Source organism: Equus asinus, chromosome 1 (assembly GCF_041296235.1).
Source record: "Equus asinus isolate D_3611 breed Donkey chromosome 1, EquAss-T2T_v2, whole genome shotgun sequence".
Taxonomy (NCBI): domain Eukaryota; kingdom Metazoa; phylum Chordata; class Mammalia; order Perissodactyla; family Equidae; genus Equus; species Equus asinus.
The window spans coordinates 154,915,016-154,926,717 of NC_091790.1; the positions used below are offsets into that span (position 1 = coordinate 154,915,016).

Here is an 11,702-nt window from a genome sequence, read left to right on the forward strand (position 1 = left end):
GGGTTGGTACCCAGTGTAGCTGGTTGCTAGGCTCAGGGGCGTACAGTTGTGATAGGCCTGAGGCCAACAAGGCTGATGTCAGTTCTCTTAGTGGGGCTGAGTAGGGCTAGCCCTTGGCATGGAGGCACTCAGTTGTTTCAGGGTTTGGAAGGTGGGGCTGATCCTTTTTATGGCTGTTTGTGAAATACAGGTCTTCTGCTGCTGATAAGCCTCAACCCTCTCTGGACCACATACACTGTCAGCACAGTCCTAGTCTGTGTACACTTCTCAACCCCCTGGAGCGTACCCTACTGCCACACTGCAGAGGCCCCCACCTCTGCCCCAATGCCCCCCAGAGTTCACCAGGTCCTCACACAAGCCCTGCCCCACAGAGGCAGACACCTTTGCCTGCCTGTAGAGGATCAAGGCATTCAGTCAATGCAGGCTGAAAAGTAGCCTGAGGGCTTGCTGTTAGGTGGGGCCAGTCCCTAGGGCAGGTTGCCTGCCCTGGCTAAACTGGATTAAATCTGTGCTCTAGTGGGTGTGGCAGACCCCTGGGCTAACAGCCCAAGGGATGCACCTGAATGGCCCACACCTGTGTCCGTATCAGCACGCCTGGACCAGCTCAGAACAACGGCCCCCACCAATGTCTCTGTCTCCGGAGAGGATCCTCCTCTCACCAAGATGCCCCCAGAGCCCACCAGGTGAGTCTCGTTTCACCAAAGGACAGTCAGTCTTCTCTATGGTGATTTTAGGTTTCTGCAATGAGTGAGTTTGTGCTTGGGCCCTTTAAGACCCGCATCTTTTCGGCTTTCGGCTGATAGCTTTTCTGGGGTGTCCTCGCTGCAGTTAATAGCCAGCAAACCCAGACAGTAAGACCCCCCTCTCAGTTGGGCTGAGTCCGAAGGATGGTTATAGCAGTATTGCCCCCGCTCCGGACCTCACTTCTCCAGGGAGGGCTGCGTACCTTAGGTTGGCTCCTGCCTGGCCAGCTGAGAAGCTCCGCTGCTCCCAAAGGTGGCTTTTTTCCTCTCTGGCTGGAGTTACTGCCTCTTCTGCTTTCGTCAGGACTGTCCCTTGTTGTGGGGGTTCTTTTTGTCCAGTTTTCAGTTTTCAATCCAGGGTGATTCTTCCTAAAATTGTTGTAACCTGGTTGTGTTTGTGGGAGGAGGCGAGTTCAACGTCTGCTCACAGCGCCATCTTGACGAGAACTCTATGTATTTTTCTTTTTAACATACATTTTTATAGTTTACTTTTTTTTTAACTTAGAAAAATTTTGAAGGCTTATTATGTCAGGACACACAAATCTACTTAATTCTTTTTAACTGCTGCATGGTATTCCACCCTATAGATATATCAGTTTATCTAAACCATTTTCTTCATGGCATTTAGATTGTTTCCATTTTTTTCCTTTACAAACAATTATGGAAAAAAATCCTTGAACTTATTTCCTTGTACACTATGTGAATATGACTCTAAGATAGATATAGAAAAGTGGAATAGTTGGGTTGAAGTGTGTGCACGAGTGAAATTTTACTACCTTCTGTGAAATCATCTAATAATGCCGTACTTGTTTCTACTTCCCCCAGTGATGTTTTAGTTTACCTCTTTCCTCTTGTTTATGCTGATCATTGATGTCATTAAACTTATTTTTACCAGTCTGATGTGTGAAAACGTTATTGTTGTTTCAGTTTTATTTCCCTGGTTGTTAGTGGGATGAGAGTCTTCTCATATTTATTTGTCTTCCTACTTTCTTTTTTTAAATTCTTTTAATTTTATTTATTTTTTGAGGAAGATTAGCCCTGAGCTAACATCTGCTGCCAATCCTCTCTTTTTGCTGAGGAAGACTGGCCCTGAGCTAACATCTGTGCCCATTTTCCTCTACTTTATATGTGGGACGCCTACCACAGCTTGGCTTGCCAAGTGGTGCCATGTCCACACCGGGGATCCAAACCGGTGAACCCTAGGCCACCAAAGTAGAATGTATGAACTTAACTGCTGCGCCACTGGGCTGGCCTCCGGCCTTCTTACTTTCTATTCATACACTTTGCTCATTTTTCTGGTTTTATCTTTTCTCATTGATTTATAGGAAATCTTGTTATATATTCTGTATACTAATCCTTTGTTATTTATCTTGTAGCATTTCTTCTAATCTATCATTTTGTGTTAGTCTTTTTTTTTTTTTTTTATCAGTTTTTAAATTCTGGAGGCAAGCCTTCCCTACTCCAATTTCATAAATATGTTCTCCTTCATTTACCTTTAATACTTTAGTGTTTGTTTTTATGTTTAGCTTTTTCATGTATCTGAAATTTATTTTTTGTGAAAGTGTGAGGTGTACATAACTTCAGTTTTTGTCCAAATTGATGGCAAGTTATCCAAGCACCATTCTTTCCCAAATCATTTGAAACCTTATTTTTATAATATTCTGTCATACTCTCTATTCTGTGCCATTGCCCTATTTGTCTATCCTATACCAATATTACGTGTTTTAAGTTATTATTCTTCATAGTGTGTTTTGATATTTGGTATGGTAAATTCCTCCTGTTTATGTTCTCTTGTCAAGATTGCCTTCATATGTTTGTGCATTTTCTCTTCTCGGTAATTTTATAACTGGCTTGTTAAGTTCCATAAATAAATTCTCTTTCAATTTTCATGGGTGCATGATTGTATTAGGCTCATGCAATAGATACAGAAAACCAAGTTACCAGTGGCAAAAAGTAGTGATGATAATGATGTTGTTGATGATGGTTGCAGCTTTGTACTGCCAGGAGTCGTTCCAGCCTCTTTACATCTATTAGCTCATTTAATCCTCATAACAACTCTGAGGTGCTATTATTAATCCTGTTTTACAGATGAGGAAACTTAGCACAGAGAAGTGAAACATGTTGTTCTGTGTTATTCAGCTAGTAAGTGTTAGAGTTGGGTTCAACCCAGAAATTGTTCCGGGCTCATTAGTCTGCCTTGTTGTTGGTTTCTGTGCAGCTGCCGTATTGTTTTGATTACTACAGCTTTATAGTAAATTAGTATTTATGACTTCATTTTAATATTTCAGAATTTTCGTGACCTGTTCTTACTTTTTCTTTCGGAACTTTGGGATCATTTTTTAAAACATTCTGTTGTTATAAAACATACTATTATTATAAAAACGTTATTTTAGTTGATGTCACATTGAATGTATAGATTAATGTAGGAAGAATTGATATTTTAAAATACTGAGTCTCTTCATTTATTCATCTTCTATGTAGCTAAGTGGAATTCTGCAGTTGTCTTCATAAAAGTTCTACATAATTCTTAATTTTATTTCTAGGTATTTCATCTTTGTTTTTTAATAGCTATACTACCTGAGTTTTTTTCTTTCCTTTATATTTTCTATCTGATTATTGTTTGTTTATCTGAAAGCAAATGTTTTATGCTGCTTTTGTTACCAGTCATTATTACTTAATCTTAGAGTTTTAAGTAAATGTTTAGTTGATTTTACAAATAATGATATTTTTGCCTCTACTTTTGCAATATTTATGACTCCTTACTCTTGACTAATCAAAATGGCTGGTACTTCAGAATAATGCTAAGCAGTAGTGGTAGTAGTGGCATCTTTGCCTTTTTGTGACTGCTAGTATTTTATCACTTAAGGATCTTATAATATAAAGAAGGAAAACCTCCTCCCCTTTCTGGCCCCTGCGGGAAGGTGATGTGAAGAAAGGGGAGAGTGAGGAGAGGAACAGAATGTGTTTTTGTCTTGATTTCAGATGTGAGGGAGCTTGGGGCAGAGGGCCATCTGCTCTGTTAGCCATGTAGTCCTGGACAGAGATGACTTCTTGCTGGAATTTGTTCCTTTATGATGTGGAAGGAGTCCATAATTCTCAGCTCTTAGGGGGTGCTTGGAAGGCAGCTGAACTGTCAGGCAGTGTGTCATAGCCTAGGGCAAAGGTGACCCCAGAGCAGAGCTAGAGGTGGGTCCCCTGAGCTCTGGAGGATTCAACAGAGGAAGTGGCAGGCATCAAGTGGTCTGTAGTGGTCGTGAGAGCAAGCATGAGGTTACCAGGCCCTACCAAGCTGAGAGACTAAATTATAGCCTACACCAGCCTTGAGCGTTTGAGATCAGTAGTGCGTTCAGCAACCAGAGGACAGCACAAGGACCTGACCCGACCTAAGCCTCCTTCTCTTACATTCCCACAAGCCACATGAGAGGAGCTGCAGAGAAAGGGGGCAGGAATCTGAAAGACCGAGCTATTGTCCCACGCTGTTTATGTTATAAGAAAGGATTAACTTTTGAAACCAAATAGGACTGAAAGTTCATTTCCTTCCCTCTACCTGCGGTATGGGGAGAGGGATGTGGGGAGGTGTGGTTTGTGAAGAAGATAGAGCTCTTATAAATTTTCTCTACAGCTTCCTAATTTTTGGTCCAAAAGTCAATGTATTTAGCAGTTGTGGTTTGGGATTGTGGACGTTTCCTCATTTCACTGAAGAAGTTTTCTTTATTTTTCATACTTTGTTTTTAGATGGTTTCCTAGTGAGGAATAGAGTAAAAATATACTTAATCTGATGACTTCAACTAGAGGGTTATCGCACATATCTTGCTTTTGGTAGTGTTTTCTATGCTGATACACCATTAATTTTCTGCATATTTTTTTTCTTGTGAAAAAGGTCTCTGACAAATGCAAAAATACTTTTACCTTTTTATCTTTACTTTATGTGGCAGATAAAAATCTAAATAAAAATTTCCTTTTTACAGATTTTGCTGAAGTTCACATTTGAAATAACTTCTTTGCATCTGAACAAATAGAGATTTGATTTTCATTCTTCATATATTTTGTTCTCAGGTGCACCTTCAGTTGAAGTTTTAGACTCTCCAGTTACGGCCAGGGACCACCCATTTCTAAAAGCATTTCAAGCATCATCTAGTTCTCCAGAAACACTAACAGATGGTAATGAAATTGGGAAATATTTCTGGTTGTAGTAAATAAGAATATAGATTGATTCATTTTCTAGATATCACTCTTTTTTTTTTTAGTATTACCACAGTTTGATTATCACTTTATTTTTATATTGGCCAGGCACTGAGAAAAAGCAAGGAACTTCATTTTTTTATTGGGAAAAATTGCTAAATCTGAGAATTATGAAGATTCTGGTAATACAGTAATTGGAAGTTTTGAAACCATACTGTGGTCCACGTTATTGCTTTGCTGTCTGAGAGAGTCCTCTAGTGGACTAATTGCTTCGATCCTTTAGGCTCTCGCAAGCAGGATGTAATCCAGTGATAACTCTAGGTTAGCAAGGTTTTATCACTTATAAATTATACATAAAAATGAATAGAATCCATTCTAAGTGCAAATATTCTATTTCCTTTGTTGAAAAGAAGAATAAAAACATTGAAGAAGAAATTCACATGATTAATTAGGTATTGAATATTTAAAAATATTTTAAAATGAGGATTTTCTTTGATTTATTTGTATTTTCGTACCTTTCCAGATATCCTGACTTTCTCCACAAGGGATTCTAAGGCAGCTTACAAAAACGACACACAATGAAGTGATGATAAATTGTAGAGAGAAGTAAGAAATCAGAACCAAGAAAAATGACACAGTTGTGTCAGCTTTCGAGGTTGATATAATTGCTACATTAAGCTTCAGTTTTGACTTGAGTGTAGTGGCAGCCAAGGCACAAAGGAAGGTGCCATCCGTTAAATGTTTTTCATTATTAGCAAGGAGGAAACATGAGTTCTCAGTGCTAATGAAAGTTGTACCAGTGTTGGATTTTAAAGACATCTATATAGTGACCCTCAATGATGCAGTGGCCCAAGGTCCTTAAAACTTTTTTTCAGCAAATGCAGCATATGTTGCCCATTCCTAATAGTCACCCAAAATGGTAATATACCATTTTGCCAGATAAATGGTAACATATCATTAAAATGCAACTCAGTGAAGGTGATTCTGCAAGAGGCTTAGCTCAAATGGTCTGACATGATCCAGGGAAAGACCCAGGGTTTTCAGATGAATGGATAGATAGCATATATTCAAAGCAATTTTTCTTATTTTTCTCAATAAGACTTTTGTTAGATAGTTGATAGAGTGTGATTATACTCTGTGGTGATTATCTGGAGTTATGTGATTTTCATGTTGCTGGTTGAGGGTGAATTCACATTCTTTAAAAACTAGACAGGTGTTCAGGTTGATATTCTATTTTGGATATGAAGGGACCCAAACAAGACACTTTGGGGTCTTTTTTGTAGTCTCATTCATGAGGGCTCCACCATCATGACCTAATCATCACCAAAGGCCTCACGTCCTAAGACCGTCACATTGGGTATTAGGATTTCAACATATGAATTTTGGGGGGACACACACATTCAGACCATAGCATAAACCTTCTATAATTACTTCTGTGCATTACTTATTACAGTGATACATGAATTTCTATAAAATATATCTATATTATCTATAAATTATCTATAAAATATAAAATGTAGTCGAACAGAGCTAAATGTGCTCTTATGTGAAATAGCTATATGGTGTTAATAACCAGTTGAATATTTGAAGAGTGTTTGCCAATGAAAATTACTTTTGTCTTATGAAGCTCTGCTTTCTAAAAAGGATTTAGGTTGTAGGATTTATTATCCATTTAGACCATTTCTGGTTTGAAAACTAAAAAATTATTACCAGGTAGGAGAAAAGTTTTCTTTCTGTTTTTTATTTCAAGAGAATTTATAATTATATAAATATATTACTTAGATTTTTTTTGCCTTATTAGTAGGTACAAGTAGTCGGGTTTCTTCCTTAAGGAGACCTGAAGAGGACGATATGGCTTTCTTTGAAAGACGGTACCAGGAAAGGGTAAGCCTGTGGGGAAATCTGCTTACATTAAGCATTTACCTGTAACAAAGATACTGTGGAATGATTCTATATTGATTATGGATCATCATTAAAAATAATTCATAAAGCCTTAGAGTTGGTGTTAGATCTTGAGGCTTATTTAGAACAATTCAGAGAGAAACAGGACTAATGAATAATACTATATGTAATACATTGGTTAATTTATGGAGGTCATACATATTGACAAAATATACAAATAAAATTGTCACTAATAAACATCAACCATCAGCAGATTCATAAATTATATGTTTCTTGAATTCTTAATATGTAGTATTTCTTCTTAGTGGCTTCAAGGCATATCTAGACTCAAGTTAAAATTACCCAGCAGCCTTTAAGAAACACAACACTAAACATAAACATATTTTAACAATTTCCAGGGCTCAACAACTACAATATTGATGTGTTCCTAGCTTTCAGCAATGATAACTTTCATCAGTTCTCTAACACACTGTAAAATCTTTGGGGATAACCATAGTATTTTATTCTTCTTTATATTTTCCCCAGAACTATGTACCGTGCCTAGTACTTAATACATTTTCAATAAATATTTATGGAAAATTGAAAAAATAAACACAGATATAATAGATATTTCCTTTCATACGCATCGTCTACTTAGACATTTGATGCGGTCATGGCAGCATTCATATTTGAGAGTTTTGTTTTTGTTTATGGCCAGATGAAAGGATGTTGGCTTGATGAGGTATGGGGGATGGTAACCAGCCGTATGGGACATTCCCTTTTGTGGGCTTTTATTATCTTTCTCACTAGGTAATAAGCGCCCTGAAAGTAAAGGCACTCTTGTCACTTTTTATTGTATCCTCTATAACACTTATACAAGAGCTTGTTGAGTACCTGATGTTGTGGAAAAAGATGGCCGTTAAATAAATTCACCATCCAAGAGCAGAGGGAGTGAGTAGGGGACAGAGTTTAGCTTGGTTGTCCTGATGAAGAATTTTGCAGTGGACAGGGAGAGTCCTGGATATGATTTTAGGCAGAGCCTGAAAGTAGAACTTTCTGCAGTGATGGAAATGTTCTGTATCTGTGCTGTCTCCATTCATCATATGTGGCTGTATAAGCCTAAATTTAAATAAATTAAAATTTAAAATTTGTCTCCTCAGTCACACTAGCCACATTTCAAGTGCTCAGTAGCCACATGGGCTAGTGGCTACCTTATTGGACAGCGCAGAAAGTTCTTTTGGAAAGCTCTGGTTTAAGGGAAAGAAGTGGTAGTAGGATCTCAGGGAGGGAGATGAAATGGTCAGAATGAGGGAAGAAAAGGCTATTTTTGCAGCATCATCAAGGATAGACTTTTAATCAACTTAGTCTCTGTCCTTGAAACACAAGCGTTCACAGCTGAATTTGTTTTTCCTCATAGGCTTATGAGGGACGGCGTTCTAGAACTCCTTCCTTCCCTCCTCCAAAAGCCTGGGTAGTGTTGACTGCGTCGAAAACATCCCATGGTATTTGCTTGTGGAAGATAATAGGGGCAGTTCTTATTTGTGAATGTTTTAGACGATGTACCTGGCCCATCCAGACTGCTTATTATAGGTAGACCCAGGATTTATGGATTTATGACATGTGGTTACAACTCTCCAGCCTGTGCGATTTATGGATTTATGAGATACAGCTTATAAACTCTCCAGCCTGTGTGATTAATGGAGTATAAAAACTAAGAAGCTCGAGCCAGCCCGATGGTGCAGTGGTTAAGTGCGCACGCTCTGCTTTGGTGGCCTGGGGTTTGCTGGTTCCAATCCCGGGTGTGGACATGGCACCGCTTGGCAGGCCATGCTGTGGTAGGCATCCCACATATAAAGTAGAGGAAGATGGGCACGGATGTTACTCAGGGCCAGTCTTCCTCAGGAAAAAAGAGGAGGGTTGGCAGCAGTTAGCTCAGGGCTGATCCTCCTCCTCAAAAAAAAAAAAACAACTAAGAAGCTCAAACCTAAACGACTTACTCTGAGCTGATGTGTACCATACACATTGTTAGTACTCATCTTTTACTTCAAAAAACAAGACATGTACCATTGAGGGAAAAATCTGATGGGTTCAGGGCCCTCTTAGAAAGCGGTGTACATCTGTATCTGGTTTTTGCTTGTATCCTTTGCTAATCAGTGGTAACATTTGGTGTGGGGAAGAACCTATGATTAGTGTGAGTCAGCTTTGATAATTAAAGCCTTCATGGTAACATGGTTTACTAACTACTTTTGGATATTATTGAGGAGTTGCTTCTTTTATGTAGCAGGTCAAATTATTTTCTTCTGCTGTGGAGACCCTTGGTCTTGTTTCCCCAAGCAAGGAGGATTTTATTAAGAAAACATTTATCAAACGTCACCTAGGTGCAAGGCACTGTGTTAGTCCCAGGACATTTTTTAAGAAAGGAGAAAAAAAAAAAGGAGGAGCAGGAGGAGCTTCTTTGCTCTTCGGACACTAGGTGGATGGATTTGCTAAATACTGTTTCAAATGAGCAGCACTGCTTTGGCTTTTGTTTGTTTAGCATCTTTGCTCTTTTTTGATGTTACTAAAAATCGAACACTGCCCTAAATGAGAGGGGAAAGGAGACTAGTATTTGTTGAGTGCTTATTAAGTGCCTAGATCTTTATATATATGAGCTTATTTACACCTTTAGATCAATCCTGTGAAGTACCTATTACTGTGACCATTTTTACAAATAGGAAAACTGTTGGTTAACTAGCTTGCCTCAAATGGTTAATAAATGGTAGAGGTAGGATTCAAATCCCCTTCTGACGCCAAAGCCTGTAATGTTTGCCCTAGAATAGGGTGTTCTTTGGGGGTCCTTCCTTCTGGTTTCTCGATGTTATTCCATCACCTTAGACAGAAGAGCCTCTGCCTCCACCCACCGTGCTCCATATTTTCTCCCCCGTTCTCTGCAGGGGTGAGGCAGCGGTGCTGCCTCTGGGAACTGTGTGTGTGAGTGCAAGTGGTAGTGAGGAAGAGGTGGGTGGACTTTGTGTTCTCTGGGGTCTTTTTTCCCATGGAAAGGGTGTATATGTTTCTCAAAGGTCAGAAGGTCGCTGCTTAGGGTATGCAGGCTTCTTCATTGCTTCAGTGACAATGAAAAAGGACAGCCTTCAGGAAGGAACTGTGGAAAGGTAGAAACAAGAATTACAGAAAACCATCTTTAAAGCAGACCATGTTCAGAGAGAATGCAGCTGGATTGGATGTATTATGTAACCCTGTAGGGAATGTACATAGGCTGGATGTAAGGTTAGCCATTTAAGTCCTTTTTTTTCCTTTAATTTTAATGGCAATTAAAATTAATGTATTCATTTTCTTCAAAGCAATATTCATTATATGTTATTTTTATTAAAATACTTCTGTGAAGTTGAAATCAAGCCATATTTTAAAAATGCAATTAGGTCCCTTCAACTATCAGATTTTGGCTTTGGTATTTAGGAGATTAATAACTGCTAAATAACTGTGTGAAATGGCTGTGATAAATAAGACAAATGCAAATGAGGTATGTGCAACCTTTTTTTCTTTAGAATATTTTACAGATGATTATATCAACAAATATTTTAAATTTTCAGATAAAAATGGAAAAGGCTGCTAAGCTGAAAGGAAAAGCACCATTGCCACCAACTACAAAACCTTCATGAAGATTATTGGGGAAATTAAAACCATGATCCAAATATGTCTCTTGTGTTTATTTTTTCCTCTATTTATTTGCTTCTTTTACTGTATAAAAATGTCTTTTTGGATGTTTCCTTAATTTATTTAAATAAGTGAAAATACCTTATATTACTTTTGTCAAAATTCATGATTTACTACTTTGTATATACTTTTTACCTCTCCTAACATATGAGGTTATTTTCATATTAGTCAAACCTGAAAATACAGTGAATATTTTTAGTCTATCATAATTTAACTTTTTCAGGCTTTTTAAAAAATTAAAGGTGTTATTGAGGGTTTTGAACAAATATAAAAGGGCCACTGTTTTCATTCAAAATAGTAAGTTAAAATCCTTAATTTCTTATCTTTCAAATTTCATAATGTTGATTTATGTCTTTAAATAAAACACTTTTAAAATTATAGAATTTTCTGTCAGTGTCTACTGATTTTTAAGTTGTTTTGTTAACTATACACCATACATGATTGTATTGACTCCTCTCATGTGCTACTTCAACTCCTCCTGGCCCCAGCTGTTACTCCAATACTGCTGTGAAACACTTCCAAGCAGGCTTCTGACAGCTTCATCTGGAAGCCATTGGATGGCACTTTGTCTTGGGACCATGTCAGGACTCTCTTGCTTTCTTCTTCAGGGATCCTCTGACACTGTGGCTTGGGATGTCCACTGGAAACCCTCTGCATCATACATGTATGATGGGGGAGTTAATGACCTTGGGACCACCCTTGACTAATGCGAAGTGGAAGCCAATAGATAAATGCTCCTGATTCTGTCTGCTGGAAAGACAATCCTGAGATGCCTTTCATAAACTTCTGAAAATCCTGTGAGACTGAGCACCGGTCACTCATAGCAGTGTCCAATTCCATAATACATCCTTATGTTAGCTTTCTCTTTTTCCCTTTTCATTCCCTGATCCCTCCCTCTGGTTCCCTCAGATCACTTTCCGAATAAATTACCTGTATGTGAACATTTGTCTTAGGGTTTGCTTTTGGGTGGAGGTGGGGGAGTAAACCCAGGCTAAGATGGGTACCAGGAAAGCTCATAGAAAGCAAACCCTCAGGATGGGATTCTGTGACTGGATCATTCTCTGGATGGGTGACAATAAAGGCTGCATAACTGGTGGTAAGTAGGGTAGGGATAACTCCTGGCGTGTAGATATATCACAGTTACTGTAGTGGATTTAGGTGAAGTGCAAGTAGAAGGTGAAG

General features: G+C 38.4%; 1 protein-coding gene across 1 annotated transcript in view; it reads left to right on the plus strand.

Moving 5' to 3' along the window:
- Window positions 1-11,459, plus strand: part of FAM221A (family with sequence similarity 221 member A) — a 33,702-nt gene extending 22,243 nt beyond the window's left edge. The window contains exons 5-7 of the mRNA XM_044765872.2: window positions 4,800-4,904; window positions 6,727-6,809; window positions 10,397-11,459. Coding sequence (XP_044621807.1) covers window positions 4,800-4,904; window positions 6,727-6,809; window positions 10,397-10,465 — 257 coding nt within the window. The 3' untranslated portion in view covers window positions 10,466-11,459. The remainder of the gene's footprint in view (window positions 1-4,799; window positions 4,905-6,726; window positions 6,810-10,396) is intronic.
- Window positions 11,460-11,702: the final 243 nt, after the last annotated feature.